The sequence below is a fragment of the Pongo abelii genome, chromosome 5 (assembly GCF_028885655.2).
Source record: "Pongo abelii isolate AG06213 chromosome 5, NHGRI_mPonAbe1-v2.0_pri, whole genome shotgun sequence".
Lineage (NCBI taxonomy): Eukaryota > Metazoa > Chordata > Mammalia > Primates > Hominidae > Pongo > Pongo abelii.
Genome location: NC_071990.2, coordinates 70,488,163 through 70,506,438, shown reverse-complemented (window position 1 = coordinate 70,506,438; position 18,276 = coordinate 70,488,163). Strand labels below are relative to the sequence as shown.

Genomic DNA, 18,276 nt, shown 5'->3' with positions numbered 1-18,276 from the left:
ATTAAAAGAACTAGAAAAGCAAGAGCAAACACATTCAAAAGCTAGCAGAAGGCAAGAAATAACTAAAATCAGAGCAGAACTGAAGGAAATAGAGACACAAAAAACCCTTCAAAAAATTAATGAATCCAGGAGCTGGTTTTTTGAAAGGATCAACAAAATTGATAGACCGCTAGCAAGATTAATAAAGAAAAAAAGAGAGAAGAATCAAATAGATGCAATAAAAAATGATAAAGGGGATATCACCACCGATCTCACAGAAATACAAACTACCATCAGAGAATATTACAAACACCTCTATGCAAATAAACTAGAAAATCTAGAAGAAATGGATAAATTCCTCAACACATACACCCTCCCAAGACTAAACCAGGAAGAAGTTGAATCTCTGAATAGACCAATAACAGGAGCTGAAACTGTGGCAATAATCAATAGCTTACCAACCAAAAAAAGTCCAGGTCCAGATGGATTCACAGCCGAATTCTACCAGAGGTACAAGGAGGAGCTGGTACCATTCCTTCTGAAACTATTCCAATCAATAGAAAAAGAGGGAATCCTCCCTAACTCATTTTATGAGGCCAGCATCATCCTGATACCAAAGCCTGGCAGAGACACAACAAAAAAAGAGAATTTTAGACCAATATCCTTGATGAACATTGATGCAAAAATCCTCAATAAAATACTGGCAAACAGAATCCAGCAACACATCAAAAAGCTTATCCACCATGATCAAGTGGGCTTCATCCCTGGGATGCAAGGCTGGTTCAATATACGCAAATCAATAAATGTAATCCAGCATATAAACAGAACGAAAGACAAAAACCACATGATTATCTCAATAGATGCAGAAAAGGCCTTTGACAAAATTCAACAACCCTTCATGCTAAAAACTCTCAATAAATTAGGAATTGATGGGACGTATCTCAAAATAATAAGAGCTATTTATGACAAACCCACAGCCAATATCATACTGAATGGGCAAAAACTGGAAGCATTCCCTTTGAAAACTGGCACAAGACAGGGATGCCCTCTCTCACCACTTCTATTCAACATAGTGTTGGAAGTTCTGGCCAGGGCAATTAGGCAGGAGAAGGAAATCAAGGGTATTCAATTAGGAAAAGAGGAAGTCAAATTGTCCCTGTTTGCAGATGACATGATAGTATATCTAGAAAACCCCATTGTCTCAGCCCAAAATCTCCTTAAGCTGATAAGCAACTTCAGCAAAGTCTCAGGATACAAAATCAATGTGCAAAAATCACAAGCATTCTTATACATCAATAACAGACAAACAGAGAGCCAAATCATGAGTGAACTCCCATTCACAATTGCTTCAAAGAGAATAAAATACCTAGGAATCCAACTTACAAGGGATGTGAAAGACCTCTTCAAGGAGAACTACAAACCACTGCTCAAGGAAATAAAAGAGGATACAAACAAATGGAAGAACATTCCATGCTCATGGGTAGGAAGAATCAATATCGTGAAAATGGCCATCCTTCCCAAGGTAATTTACAGATTCAATGCCATCCCCATCAAGCTACCAATGACTTTCTTCACAGAATTGGAAAAAACTACTTTAAAGTTCATATGGAACCAAAAAAAAGCCCGCATCGCCAAGTCAATCCTAAGCCAAAAGAACAAAGCTGGAGGCATCACACTACCTGACTTCAAACTATACTACAAGGCTACAGTAACAAAAACAGCATGGTACTGGTACCAAAACAGAGATATAGATCAATGGAACAGAACAGAGCCGTCAGAAATAATGCCACATATCTACAAGTATCTGATCTTTGACAAACCTGACAAAAACAAGAAATGGGGAAAGGATTCCCTATTTAATAAATGGTGCTGGGAAAACTGGCTAGCCATATGTAGAAAGCTGAAACTGGATCCCTTCCTTACACCTTATACAAAAATCAATTCAAGATGGATTAAAGACTTAAATGTTAGACCTAAAACCATAAAAACCCTAGAAGAAAACCTAGGCATTACCATTCAGGACATAGGCATGAGCAAGGACTTCATGTCTAAAACACCAAAAGCAATGGCAACAAAAGCCAAAATTGACAAATGGGATCTAATTAAACTCAAGAGCTTCTGCACAGCAAAAGAAACTACCATCAGAGTGAACAGGCAACCTACAAAATGGGAGAAAATTTTCGCAACCTACTCATCTGACAAAGGGCTAATATCCAGAATCTACAATGAACTCCAACAAATTTACAAGAAAAAAACAAACAACCCCATCAAAAAGTGGGCGAAGGACATGAACAGACACTTCTCAAAAGAAGACATTTATGCAGCCAAAAAACACATGAAAAAATGCTCACCATCACTGGCCATCAGAGAAATGCAAATCAAAACCACAATGAGATACCATCTCACACCAGTTAGAATGGCAATCGTCAAAAAGTCAGGAAACAACAGGTGCTGGAGAGGATGTGGAGAAACAGGAACACTTTTACACTGTTGGTGGGACTGTAAACTAGTTCAGCCCTTGTGGAAGTCAGTGTGGCGATTCCTCAGGGATCTAGAACTAGAAATTCCATTCGACCCAGCCATCCCATTACTGGGTATATACCCAAAGGACTATAAATCATGCTGCTATAAAGACACATGCACACGTATGTTTATTGCGGCATTATTCACAATAGCAAAGACTTGGAACCAACCCAAATGTCCAACAATGATAGACTGGATTAAGAAAATGTGGCACATATACACCATGGAATACTATGCAGCCATAAAAAATGATGAGTTCACGTCCTTTGTAGGGACATGGATGAAATTGGAAATCATCATTCTCAGTAAACTATCGCAAGAACAAAAAACCAAACACCGCATATTCTCACTCATAGGTGGGAATTGAACAATGAGAACACACGGACACAGGAAGGGGAACATCACACTCTGGGGACTGTTGTGGGGGTGGGGGGAGGGGGGAGGGATAGCATTGGAAGATATACCTAATGCTAGATGACGAGTTGGTGGGTGCAGCGCACCAGCATGGCACATGTATACATATGTAACTTACCTGCACATTGCGCACATGTACCATAAAACCTAAAGTATAATAATAATAATAATAATAATAAAAAAAAAAAAAAAAAGAAATACTGTAATGTAGTGATATATAATTTGAAAGAGATGTGGAAGTTGTATTTTCAAATCTTTTCTCACTTTATTACATTGGGCCAAAAGTAAAATGCACCAAAAGACTAATATTATAGAGTTAATGAGAAAAAGTAAATTATAATTGTGTCTGGATGGCTTCTAATCGACGTTATCTAAGTAAAACAATGCAAGGAATATATTTTAAAAACTAGCACACTGGGCTGAGAGCAGTGGCTCACACCTGTAATCCCAGCACTTTGGGAGGCGAGGTGAGTGGATGACCTGAGGTCAGGAGTTCGAGACCAGCCTGATCAACATGGTGAAACCCCATCTCTACCAAAAAATACAAAAATTATCCAGGCATGGCGGCGGGTGCCTGTAATCTCAACTACTCAGGAGGCTGAGGCAGGAGAATCGCTTGAACCCGGAAGGCGGATGTTGCAGGGAACAGAGACTGCACCATTGCACTCCAGCCTGGGTGACAGAGCAAGACTCTGTCTAAAAAAAAAAAAAAAAAAAAACAACCAACTAGCACATTGTATCCAGAGAAGGTCAGATAATATTGGAAATAGAAGATACAGAGTTGAATGAAATAGTCAAGTAATTGAGTAATCTTTTGAAGAAATTAACTATTGACCAATTATTACTATTTATCACAAGTAGCATGTGATAACTCAACATTTTTACATCTAATAAATTGAAAATTCTAAGGCAGTATCTCACAAATGAAGATTCCTTTGTTCTTCATCAAGCCAGAGATGAAATCAAACTCAAACTAAAATAGTTATCTCCACCTCTCCTTCAATATATGGACAATTATATGGTGGATAAGAAAGCAAGGGAAACATATATTTGTTGAATATCTATAATATGCCAGTTTCTAAGTGCTGTATATATAATTGTATTGTATTCCTTCTTCACAATCAACCACTGGGTAGGTATTATTAATGATAATTTTCAAAGCAAGTAAGAGGTAGAGAGGATTCAATCCTAAGTGGTTCAGGCTCCAAAGTGGTACTCTTTCCAACATACTGTTCTACCTCCTCTAAATATTCTTTCTTGGGCTTACAGATCAAAAAGAAAACCTTTAGAACAACATCTGATTCCCTTAGTAACATTGCACTTCTGATCATTTCACAAAATTTACTACTGAATATGCCTTAGAGCAAAATGACTTTTGATCTTCAAGTTATGTAGGCATTATTTTGTGCACCTGCTCTAATAATGACAATTACATGCCAGAATCAAAAATGAAGGAAGGCCTTCTTTATTTATTGCACATTAAAGTTGCAAGATCGCATAGTGCAATAGGAGCAGAAATAAACTCATCCTCCCGTCCTTAAAATGAAACAATATATCCATGTTTATTTCAAGTGCCAGGAAGGTTGAATGCATTCATGGTCATGGTCATCTAATGTCATTTTTACAAGGCAGAGTATATGTTGGTTTAATCAAATGTGGGTGCATGTATCAAAAAGATAAGGGAAATACACAGATTAGTTATTTGTTGTGTAGATTATAAATTTCCTTTATTGCAGCTGTTTTTACGTTGTCACTAAAATCTCTTGCTATTATGAATTATCATGGAATTTAAAACAAACATTAATATTCTTAAAACATACTGCAGATGAGAAGTCATATAATGCATTGTAACTCTAAGATACATTTTTGTATATTTTATAGATTTGACATACAATAAATTGGCTAATATTTATCCATTTTTATTAATTTTTCCTGTTCTTTTCTACTGGTTTTATCTTCTATAGAAGGAGAGAATGTTCTGTGAACAAACTGTCACAAGATTGTAAACTCGCTGAGAGCAGGCCCTGTATTTTATTATTACTGCTAAGGTTCCAACGTCTGGCACATTTTTTATTATAATAGCAGGAGCTCAATAAATAGGTGTTGATGGATGAATGAATAAAGAAAAATAAATATTTAAATGTTAAAGTGAGAGATGTCTATTTATGATTAAAGGGAATCGAGGGGGAAAATGCATCCTTAAAAGGTATAGGCTCTAACAACAGTGACTAAGCACTTAATCTTTAAAAAATAAAGTCAATTTAATGATTTTTAAAATAATTATTCAAATAGGACTGTACTTATGACATAGATTTTTTTTTTTCAGTGGGCAGGGTATTTTTCCTAAAAGCAACACATGAAATTTCTTCCTGTGCCAGCAATCTTAAATATGACGGAATTGATAAATCAAAGAAGTAAAAAGACAAGAAATGTGTGTGTGAATGTGTATAAATCACAGTCACCAACAATTAAGCCACATGCATTTTTTTCAAGGCATTTTTGTGTCACTTTATAGTATAGGCAGAACAGATAAGTGAGAACACCTTCCGTTGCAGATAAGAAAACTTATGTATGGAGAGTCTGAGTGGCTTGGCCAAATTCACCCTCTAACCAGAGAAGAGTTGGGATTAACTCAGAGATCTTCCCACTTTCTGAGTCCTCTTAATTATGTTACCTTGGGCACGTCATTTTACCTATGTGTGGCTCTCAGCTGTAAAATGAGGATAGAGACATTAGGCTGGCATCTTTAAATGATGTTTTAAGAGTAAAATATCACAAGTGGAAGTACCTGATCAAAGAATACAGATACATAATACTGAATTGCTTTTAGAACATAGTGGCAGCCTTAAAAATGGATACTGGTTATGAGTAGTCAACAGACCTACTGGGTTCAGATCCCAGTTTGGCCACAAGCTATGTGGCACTGGGCAATAATTTAACCTCCCTAAGCTTCAGTTTTTCCATCTGTAAAATGCTAATACTAATCCCTAACATGAAGAGTGAGTGTAAGGATCAAGTATGATAACATATCTAAAACACTCTTCTCAGTGTCTGGTACATGTAACCATGAAACAAATACTTGCTATTGGTATAATGATTTGTATGTTTAGTTTGATTGAAGTGGTCTTTAGAATCAGATATTGTTCAATTATTTTGAATTTTCATAAAATGATATTGAAAGTAAAGGTACCCCAAGCAATGCATTTTAAAGAGCAATAATAAATGGCCTCTCCCTCCTCAGAAATCTTTTTCAAACACCTGCTGAGTTGTCAGAAGTTCCCATGCAAGGTACATGGGAATACATTCCTTCAGGAATCAAATGACTTTAGCTTTGTTGAAGCTTTGAGGGATCAGTCATTTCTCAGACTTCCGTCTCCTGTCTTTTTAAAGGGGGGGGGGGGCAATAGATTATACAAATAATTTAGAATCATGGACTTCTCAAGTTAAGGCATGAAAGGAATTAAAATCTATTTTACCTTGGAGAGATATCAAAAACAGAATCAACTTCTAACCATGCACATTCATTTACCTGATTAGCTGACAAATGATGTACTCAAAAGAGTGAGAAACATTACAGTTAAGTTTTGAGTGGTGGGAGAAGGGAAATACAAATCTCTAAGCATGGGATATAGCCTAGAATTACACACTTAGAGGTCCAGTCCACTGGCCATTCCTCCATTAAATCTTCCCTAGTTCCCCAGATCATTTCTCCAGGACACTTGCAACTCTCCTACAGCACCTAACACATATGGCCTTGTAATTTTCCACGATCTCTTTCTAGACATAAAATCATTGAGAACAGGGAAAATATCCTATTTGTCTTTATGTGCTGTACAACACCAAGCAACATACCTCATATATAGAAAGTATTCAAAAAAAATTGCCTATTTTAAAAAAAAAGGTAGGGAGCTACAGAAAAATCTCTGGTGGGGATGTATCAAAACACAAGAGAAGCAAGAATTCAACAGGGATTTGGGGAAGGGAATACTAAAGAAGGCTAGGGCACAGCTAGAAAATAGACTTTCCTGATTCACAGTTTTGCTAGAGCTTATAGGTACAAAGACTTGCAGTTCCAGATCTTTCCAAAGTTCACACCAGCCTACCAATATGAATTCAAAAGCTGACTAGAATGCTGATAGTCTTTCTTATTTCAGTAATCAGCATTTTAATATAGTCTCTGATAGCCTTTTATAGAAACATATTTGTACAGAATAAAGAAAAATGAGATGAACACATTTTTAAGTCATTTTTTAACAAAACCCCGTTTTCTCCATCAGTATTTGTTTTTTTCTTACCGGCTCTCCTTTCTGCCCTTTCTGCCCAGGTGAACCCGGAGCTCCTGGTAATCCTGCTTCTCCCTGAGCAAAAATGCATATCTGTGTTAGCAAACATTCTGTCACATTGATCTAAAGCCAAATGGTTTATAAATGTGAAGCTGGCAATAGCAAGATAACACTTTGTTCTCCTCTGAGCTGATGCTTAGAGTGAGGAATAGTGAGCCATGTGAACAAGGGAAAAAGGGCATGCCAATGGAATTCCATTCACTGTTCCTCACTCTTCCAAACACCATTTAGCATCATCTCCTCCAGACCTTCCATGAGCTGGAACACAAGCTGTTTCTCTATGGCCCCCCGAACCTTGCTTTCTTGTAGAGCTTACTATGCAATATTGGCCACTAGAAAAAATGAAAGTTTCGCTTAAACTTTCACCCCATCCCCATCTGGCTCAGCCAGGAGCTGAAGTGGTGGTGGATGAGTAAGTCAAGGACATGTTTTAAGTCACAGTGCTAGGGCACACTCTGCTCTAGAAACTGGGTCAAGTTCTCCTTTCCTCAGGTATGGGCCTGGAAAAAGCCACCAAGACACCACTCAGCTTTTTAGCACGGGCTTTATGACTGCCATTAACATCCACAAAGGAAGTTCATAAAGGTCCATGGCACAGCCTTCTTGACCAGGGGATCATATTGGTGCAGATGAAACAAATTATTTGAGTAATAACAGAGCCTCTCTGTATATTCCGCTAATAACTTATGGTGGATGGAGACAGCCAGTTGAAAATTTAGGGATGCTGGAAAAATACAGTCTACACAGAAAAAGAAATACAATGTAGAGTATTTTTGTGTATGTTTTTGAAGAGCAGGCACTGTGTTTTCTTCAACTGTGAATTCCCAGAACTTCAGCCTATTCCTGGCACATGCTAAGTACTCAGTACTTGCCTGTTGTACAGGTAGTTCCTCCCTTCACTTTTCTATTCATTCTAGTTCACGCCCTGGAAGGAAGTTCAGATGGGCTTGAAACTATCCAGGTAACAATCCAGGAAGTCCCATCTTCAATGCCTTTTTCTTAACCCACCCTAGTGACTGAGGTATTTACTTCAACAAACACTGAAGGGCAAGACAAATTCTATGAATAGAGGTCACATTCAAGGAGCTGCGCTCATAGTCTGGAGTGGCTTTCAGTGTTCACCGATTAAAACTAGCATACCTTGTTTGGAATGCACTGGCACTGGTCTTGAAGTTCCTGCTTTGCTGGCAGATATGAAGACATTTTACTGGCATGAGCAGTTACCGATGATGATGCAATATTTCTAAAGCCATCCTGCTCTGGGCACTAAAATCCAAAAAGAGGCTTTAGGAAATGGGGTCAATTCCAAACATTCTGATGTTCCAAACACTGGCTCCCACTAAACTAGGGATTGCTGAGGTTGCCTGCAAGAACTGCTTCTTACTAACCAAAAGTTGACACCGGTGTGAGAATGTTTATCACACTTTTGCACTTTCCGCCTGAGCCCATGTGTTTTCTTATACTGACAACATGCAAGAAAAATATTTAAAATAATGGTCTTGGTAAGGAATTACAAAGTTACATTAGGTAACTTTTTGATAAGTACAGAAATATACATTTATAATAATTGTATTGTTGCAATAAAATAATTTGTACAAACAATATGTGAATACATCTTTTGGGAACAAAAATTAAAGTTGAAATATGTAATTTGAACCTATAAAATATGGTTTCCTTCAATAAGATGATTATTAAAGCATATAAAGTAGAAAATAAATTCTTTTTACACTCTTAGACAACATTTATTAAATCAAAGTATACTTTGTTCTAGTCTACTGTTCTTTAAAGATATTAAAAAGGTCTCCACTACAACAGACAAGTAGTGCATTTTATACTTATCCAGTGGGTTCAGAGCATGCTGGACAATGTGAAGTGCAATTTGGTTACAAAGCAATGAACATTTAAAGAAAAATTAACCCAAATGGAGAATCTGAGGAGGATAAACACATTGTTTTTTCTCAACATCATGTACCAGACTCGTCACCATAGTTTTCCACTCTGAATTTGCAATTTCATGAAGAGAAAGCACTAGGAGAGAGTTAATACATTACTTTGTATACCACAAATTATAAATGCATGGTAAGGTATTTTCAGGATACAAAACTAAAATATTATCTGTGGTTATCTACTGTGGTTGAAATCATGATTGATATTTATTTTCTTTTATGGATTTGGCTACATTTTCCAGTAAACATGGATAACTTTTGTAACAAAAATTCATTTTGATGATCTGTGCAGGAAACCATCATGGCACACGTTTACCTATGTAACAAAGCTGCACATCCTGCAAATGTACCCCTGAACTTAAAATAAAAGTTGGAAATAAGAAATAAAAAAAAACTTGGTAGTAGTTGAATTCTTTGATAATTACAATAAAAACTGTAACAAAACCAACACTCAGAAATACAGCAACTAGTTTACTGTATCTACCACTAGTTCTTTCAAATCTACTCTCTCCAGATTTCACAATTATTTATCCTAACAAGTTTCCAAATTTGAAAGTCTAAAAACTATTGTATATTTGAATGGAACAAGGTTATTACCAAAACAGTTCATTCATCTCATTTGATTTGATATGATTTTTCAGCCAGTTCTTACCTCATGGCTTTCCAGTCAGATAACCAAGACCCACTTAGAATTCACAATTCTGATCTGGATAACTGAGTCACTATATTAAATTAAGGATTTAAATAACTTTAAAAGTATGTCTCAGGCTTCACCATAAACCTGTCCACACTCCACAAAAAGTGCCTAGAGGCAACACCAAACATACAAGTAAGGACTCTTCTCCTCGTAAAACCTCTGGTTTTGATTTGACACATATTCAGTATTAGCCCTTAAAAATTTAACCACATTTCTCATTTATTTTCAACAAATGTTACTGATTTCATCCTTCTCTTAATATTTGTTCTTCATTCTTTTTATATTTAGAGTCATGAAACTTAACTACTTTAGCAACTGAAAATCTAATAGAAACAAAGAAGCATGTTTATAGGTGATCTTTAAAAAATGTTGCCTTTGAAATGCTTTATAAAATATTGACAACCAGAAAACATGTGTGATTTGAAATTCCAGGACAAAATTAGATATTTAAGCAACTACATTAGAAATTTCTGAGTTCAAAACATTTTGCAACAAAAAAGAAAATAAATACAATTCGTATCAGAAGTAGAGCAGATGCATTTAAATGGCTTTTATATAATTATTTATCCTTCCAACTGTACATTCCTATTCATAAAATGTAGTATGTTTCTATTTTTTGTTAGTCATTAAATGAATGGTGATATCCCCTCCAAATAATTGTCAGCAAAAATACAGTCTTTCCTTATTTTTTCCGTAGTCAGAGATAAATTCCTACCTTGTGTTCTATTCTTTAAAACTAACTCCCAAATAATCTTTTCAAAATATGATTTAAAAATCTTTTGTTCATAATGTGTGAGATCATGTCACTGCTTTGAATTGCCAACCATTCCACCCAATTCATCACCTATACTTCTTAAACAATTTCTTCATAAATCAGGTGGAAAGTTTCTATTACATTAATATAATGATAAAGGGCAGTGATTACTGGCCAATTATATAATATTGAGATATATCAAAATATCATTATATTACTTTACAATCAGAGAAAGTTATTACTTTAAAAACTCTGACATCAAAAAATCATAATTAAAAACAAAATTTGGGGGGAATTAACATCTTTAAGATTTAAATGTGTAGCTCCAGGAAGTCTAGGTATTTCAAGTCTGTAGATTGGCATTCTAAATTATCTTTTCAGATATTTATAGAAAGATATTTGGCTGGCTTGCATTTTACTTGGAATGAGATACATGAAGTGGATTGGAGATATGCTTTATAAAGCCAAGTTAAAAAGCAAAACATATAATATTTGAAAGACTTAGCTATGCTTTAAGTCACTTGGTCACATTCTTATTTCACTACCCAAAGTGAGCTACAAAAGTTAAAAATATTTTTGAATCATAAATTGTTGATAAAATTTTCATATAATTTTCTATGACAAGTATAGAACGTTTATGAAATCTAAGATCCAAAGAAAATACATTTTCACCTTTTATTTTCACTTTTCATATGTTCTTTCTGTACTTTTTTTTAGAACTAGTCCCCTTTGAATATCTTTCTGTCCCATTTATCTTTTTTAGTAGTTGATAAGTCAATAAATCAAACAATGATTGTCTACTTTCTCCAAATGAAGCATTAGGAATAAAAAAGTTTATTAAGGTAAAACTTCCCTTACTGAGTCTGAATTGTACTTAAATCAATTTAAAAACAAATATAATTATACCCAGTAATATAAGATAGCACATACGGCCATTACACTGAGAGATACAGAAAGTATTGAATTTAGTATTCTTCTTGTAATGAAAGATTGGTATAAGAAAGTAACAGTTGTAGGTTAGGTTGGGAATATTTAGAATGAGAGGCTGAGGAACTGCATTGATATTTCACTTCCAACAGGAGTCACTTAAGAGAAAGACATGAAGAGAGGGCAGGGAATGTGCCTTAATCATGTTTGTTAGCCCTGTTCCTTAGCACAGTGTTCAGAAGATCAGTGTTTCTGAATAAAGTGTTTGCTGGAAGAGAGTGAATGAATATACAAAGCAGTGACTCAGACATATTCTGGTTATGCTGCAAAGTAAAGGGGCAGGACATAGGGAAGGCAGTTAATCCAATAATGATTGATATCCCAGACACGAGGTAAATGTACACTTTGGCAGTAACAGGAAAATGGAAGATGAGGATGAAAAGTCTATGTCAAAGGAAAGCTAGCCAGGATAGGTGACAGGGTAGAAAAGGAAAATGAGTGAGAATAAAGTATGATCACAGATTTAAAACTTCTGTAACTGGAAATGATGCTGCTGTCAGAACATAGTTTAGGAAGAAAGGCATAACTTTAAGTTATATTGAGTTCAAAGTGAGGATATATTACCCTCAAAATTAAGGATGAAATGCTGGGATTAAAACTGTTAAAAGTAACCATGAGAAAGCACTATGAAGGCTTTCTTACTTGGAATAAATTACCCACCTGGTTTCAACAGAACACACTCAGTGCTACCCTACATTTGGACCCTACAAACTATGCCACTAAAAGATAATTGGCATTCTTCATTCTTCATATGCAAAGACAATTAACTTACCTTAGTATCTGATATTTCACAACATGTTTCCTGAGCTATGAGGTTTGCACTGCAGTAGATTTTAAGTTGGTGAAGTTCAATCTATTAAAAAATTAGTAATAAGAAACATCTTTAGTTTTTTGGAATCACATTCAGGCAGTTAAGAACTACAGTAATTTAATCAGAAAGAAAGAGGAAGCTAATATAAATAAATTACTGGTGGATATTTTAATGTTTTTATTAAATGTAGGATTCATTGTTTTATGGACTACTTGAGAGACAGAGTTGGATATAGAGACGGATCTATAGATAAAGGAAATCAGGTAATGAAAGCAATTGCAAACCTTGGCTAGCTGTTTCAAACAATAAAATAGAAGTACTTAATTTTAAAAAAGCTATTGTTTTACACTACAATAAAGAACGCCCACAAAATGAGACCATTTCAAAATAAAAAAAAATTGGAGAAAAGGTAAAATCAAAGATATGAGCACATGATGAGAAAGGCTTTATTTGTACTTCCAGACTCCTGTTTGAGGCACTGAAATAGGTGTTCACTTAGCAACAAGGAAAAAAAAATTTTTATCTATATTTCATGAATTCTGCCTAAAACCTATTGATTTTATATTATATTGGTATAATCTAAGAAAGGCTAACAACCTTTTTACAAAAATAATTGATTCCTTCTATTTGCTTAGCAGATTTCTCTTTTTTTGGCATTTGGACATGAAATTAACTGTAGTTCAAGGAAAGTATAATCATGCCTTTAAATGCAAGATCAAATCACCACATAAGAAAAAGTAAATAGTACTGATTATTAATAAAATAGCAATATAATAAATTCTTAAATAGGCTGTTTGAATTCTTCAAGCACTGAAATGTTGTATTAAATAATGCATTATTTTGAGGTCAATAAGTACTTTATATAGAAAGACCCAACTCTAATCTTATAATAATTAATCCTATAATAATAGAAAGCAGGCATTTGTGATTAGTGGTGAATCTCTACTCCAACTTTAAAAGCAAAAAGGGGGGAAAAAACTATAACTTTTACTTTTCACCTCAGATGAACAAAATCAATTCAGTTCATAGAATGCATTAAGAACTCCAGACATCTTACAGATTCATGAGCAGCCTAAGATTTGCAGAAAATGCAAAATCATGAGACTAAATGAAATGTAATGATTTATGTTCTGTAACTTTTTGCAAGGTTATTAAGGTTAATTTTTATTTATAAAATTTGAATACACTGTCTTACATAGTATAATGAAATACCAGCAGTAACATATGAATTATTTAGAATGAAGAATGAGAACTCCAGTTAATTAATATTGTTCTTAACTAAACTTATTTATTATCACTGTTATCAAAATAGTCGATAAATATTGAAATCCTATTATGTACCATCCATTGTACCAGGTCCTGCTTATGAATTGTTTTACTTAACTAAAGATAGATGATCAGTTTTCAAAGGATTACAACCTAATTGAGTTCCATGACATTGAAATGACAGTCACAATAGTTTATGCTTTGTTTATTCATTCATTACTTTAGAATGCTTCACTGATATAGTGCTTTAGAAGGAGAATGCTTAAGGCTAAATCTGTACTGATGCTTGTCAAAGTGCTGAGTTGATTTTAAAAAAAAATCTTCATATCAGTTTTGTCACTTTCTCACAAAAACACACAGGTGGGATATGTGAAGTAAAACTAAATCATGATAATTTTTTTCAATAACACACAGCCCAAATAAACACATTTTCACACCATAACAGATCTTACGAATCACAGAGCTTGTACGGAGATGATGAAAAATTAATCCACTCAAAGTTTCAGTAGAACCAAGAATCTTTTATAAAAACATGTATTTTGTTTGTTTAACTCAAACAGTGACTATCTCCAAAAATACTGCATCATTGTGACATGCCTTCAAGTTTATCCTCAGATGAACCAAGAATCCACATGAAATTATGAAACCACTGTAATACCATGGTTTTTACCTATATCCTTTTTATAAGGATTCACGTGATATTCTTTAGCCTCAAATTGTGGGATCAATTCTTTTTTTGTTTGTTTGTTTTTTGTTTTTTGAGACAGAGTCTTGCTCTGTCACTCAGGCTGGAGTGCAGTGGCATGATCTTGGCTCACTGTAACCTCCCGCTCCTGCCTCAGTCTCCTGAGTAGCTGGGATTACAGGTGTGTGCTGCCACACCTGGCTATTTTTTTGTATTTTTAGTAGAGATGGGGTTTCACCATGTTAGCCAGGATGGTCTCGATCTCCTGACCTCATCATCCGCCCACCTCGGCCTCCCAAAGTGCTGGGATTACAGGCATGAGCCACCGCGCCTAGCCCGGGATCAATTCTATCCTAGGGTGAGAAGTTAATGAGACACAGGACATAGAACACTCAATCTTCTTAGATTGAGGTCCAAGACTGGATCCCGTTCTTGCAAAAACTCTAAGAAATAAACTATAAACTGTTTATACATAATAAACTAAGAAAACGTGCAGCCATCAAATTTAGATATATCTAACTTTTTTTAAGATTACAGACCTTGTTCTCTAGGGAAATCAATAATAAATCTATATCATGTTAGCTTCAAATGTAATATTTAAAGGAACTTTTTATCCAAAAGGGTTTTACTAGGCAATTTTTCTCTTTCAAATGACCTACTAATACATTTAGTGACTTTTTCCGTACAATAGAACCCTGAAAAACCATTATAAGCTTATAAAAAATAGTCTGCAATACAAAGTAATTGCTATTGTAAGGATGAATAGTCTATTGTTCTTTAATGAAAATAGCAGATAATCTGGAACCATTTAATTTAAACTTCAGCTTTTTCCAGTCCTTTCTATTTAAAACATATGAACTTAGACCAAGATTATATTTTGTATCATATTTTCAATTTTTACTTTTAATAATCTAATTTTTTAAGGCATGACCTAATTATTTTAAATTCTCAGGCTGGAGAAAATGGGTATAAAATGGAGTGAAAATAATATATGTGAAAATACAATTGGAAATAACATAACTGTTCTTCACACATCTGACGGCAAATTAATTAAATTAATAAAATTGATGAGAAGGGAATCTATTACACAGTAATAAAAGGAGGATGTTTTTAATAAGATTTTTTCTTTTACTTAGAAATTTTAGTTCTCTTTCACAACCAACATCACAACTTACATCCACAGGCTTGCCATCTGAAGCTCGCGTAGCAATAACTGTCCGTCCATGGAAATCCACAGTGTCCTTTTCATCAGTCTGCCTCCTCGCAATTAAATTACAATCCATATAAAGTGAAATGATCTGCGATTGTATACTAATGCCAAGTTTGTGCCACTGACGATCAAACAAAGGACGGAGTTCTCGATTTCTAAAAATGTAGTTCAACACATCTCCCTCCGTGGCTTGAAACATAAATTCCACCACCTTCTTTCCACCATCAACTACTATAGAAATCTGCAAAAAGTAAAGTATCTTTAAATGTTTTAAAAATCAATGTTCAAAATTATTAAAGCACAGAAAGAAAAGCTCAAGATGCATATTAGTATAACTGAGGCACTTAGTAAAATATTTTAGATGACACTTGTGTCCACCAGGTTTATTAAAATAAAAGAACAGCAAACACCACTACAAAAATGGTTTAGAAATGGAGCATTCTGATGAATGTAATATGCTGCTTCCTAAGAGAACATCTAAGAGTGTGTGTGTGTGTGTGTGTGTGTGTGTAGTTATTTTAAATGTTTATCTAAACCATTTATAAGTTTATATATACATAATTTATATACATTATAGATAAAATTTTATAAGATATATAAATTATTGCTCTGTATTAGTAACAGAGGAATTTAAGGTTACCAATTTAAGAAGACTAAGAATATGATCATTTCCCTAAGTAGGGAAGCTAAGATCAATTCTTTCACCACTGATACTTTGCAAGGAACAGAGAAAACACATTTTATAGAGGACATACTCTTGGTTGATCTACTCATCATAAAATTGTAGCTGTATTAACAGATTAAAAGATCAGTGATGATTTAAAACATTTCAACGGATATGTATACAAGTAAAAACTAATGTATGGTGCCAGTAAGTAATTTTGAGGTTCCTCTCCCCTCGCTGGAGTGCCAGCATTCCCTCTTTTCAGCCCAAATGCCATCTCTTCTACATGCTTTCCTAGATTCCTGCTCTCTCCATCCCCTAATTCTGATGAGCTGCCCTTTCTGTGCTCCCATTGTCCATACCCAACACTAAGCTTAACTCTACCACTGCACTTGTTCCACTGTATTATAATTATGCTATATTATGTTGTTCTCCTAGATGTCATCTCCTTACGCCTTATGCTCCCTGATAATACAAATTCTGTTTTTCAGATCTCTTTTCTTGTCACTACCGAGCATATAGCATGTGTTCCATAAATTTTTATTGATGGGATAAATATTTAAGTCTCAACTCTATTCACCAAGAGTTGTCCAATGAAACAATGAACTGCTTTAAAAATAATATATAACATTAGAGACAACAGAAGGTGAAGAATGTGTTAGTTAGAAAGAATTAGTTAATGAAGCAGTTGTAAAGAGAAGGCAGTTTTACATCTTTAAACAAAATATGTACCTAGAAGTAAAATAAAAACAAAAGGTAACACGATGTTATCCACTATACTCTCATATTACGGATCTCAGCAAGGCCATCCTAACTACGAGAATACTTGCATTTTCTTGTTGATGATCCCTCTAAAGGATAGAACATTTGGATACTAGATCTACTCGCAAATCTGTGCACACAGTTCAAATAATTCACCTGGCTTAATCACACAAGGAAAACTAATGAGCACAACTCTAATGGTACTTTACCTGTGGAATATTCTGCTGGTTTAAAACCTGCCACAGAAACCACCGTTCCTTCTTGGCATTTCTTCGTACTCGAAACATGGCAGCTACTGAGTACTCCTCAGGAAGGCCTTTGGGAAATATGTCACTGTGGGGGGAAAACAAAGAACTTTTGTGGGGAAACTGGAGATTGCAAGAAAAGAAAATCTAGGTATAAAGCTCTGTGTAACACAATATCTCAGTCACATTTTTCTCAGTAAATGTGTAACTTATGCACTTTTCTCTTTCTTTTTAAAATATCTTCTGGTACAGTGTTGTTAAAGCTTGGAGTGTATAAAAATGAGTGAAGAGATTACAGTATTAAATTGTGACATTTTCTTATTCAACAAGATACTGAACAGAAGAAAATCTCAGAATTCACTGCAGTCTGACAAACAGTAGAGATTTATCAAGGAAATAAAATGGTAGAACTTGATTTTGTTAGTAGAGGTACAAAGAATTTTAAAGAACACTAGTAATAAGTAAATGAATATTTTCCAAAGAAACTTTTTCATATTAAATTCTTGCAAATGAGTTCCTAATACTGATTTCCTAGTCCCAACTGAAGACCATGCTAAATATAACATGGATATTTTACCTTTATTTTTCACTTTGCTTCTATATACCTGTTAGCTTTTTCTTGCTTTGTGCTATTGTCATACAAATAAATCACATCTTTATATTTTATATTCCCATCAATGAAGATTTCTAATATTGCTTTATGTATGTATGTATTTATACAACTGTATTTTAAATCTGATAAGAAAATAAAAGAAACACAGACAAAGTACATTTATTCTGGCTTTTATATTTATTTATGTAATTAACTTTTCCAGTGCTTTTTATGTCATTGTTTGGATTTGAGTTACTGTCTAGTTTCCTTTCATTCAGCCTAAAGGATTTCCTTCCTATTTCTTGTAGGGCAGATGCACTAGTCTCAAATTCTGGGTTTTTTTAATTCTTAATTTCACCTTCAGTTTTGAAGGACAGTTTTGCTGGATATAGAATTCT

The 18,276-nt window shown here is 34.5% G+C and overlaps 1 protein-coding gene across 1 annotated transcript in view; it reads right to left on the bottom strand.

Moving 5' to 3' along the window:
* The window catches only part of COL19A1 (collagen type XIX alpha 1 chain), a 339,117-nt gene that overhangs the window by 274,643 nt on the left and 46,198 nt on the right, over window positions 1-18,276 (bottom strand). Inside the window, exons 4-8 of the mRNA XM_054557680.2 lie at window positions 17,251-17,374; window positions 15,581-15,856; window positions 12,416-12,496; window positions 8,400-8,525; window positions 7,212-7,274 (exon numbers count right to left, since the gene is read on the bottom strand). Of these exons, the coding sequence (XP_054413655.2) occupies window positions 7,212-7,274; window positions 8,400-8,525; window positions 12,416-12,496; window positions 15,581-15,856; window positions 17,251-17,374 (670 nt within the window). The remainder of the gene's footprint in view (window positions 1-7,211; window positions 7,275-8,399; window positions 8,526-12,415; window positions 12,497-15,580; window positions 15,857-17,250; window positions 17,375-18,276) is intronic.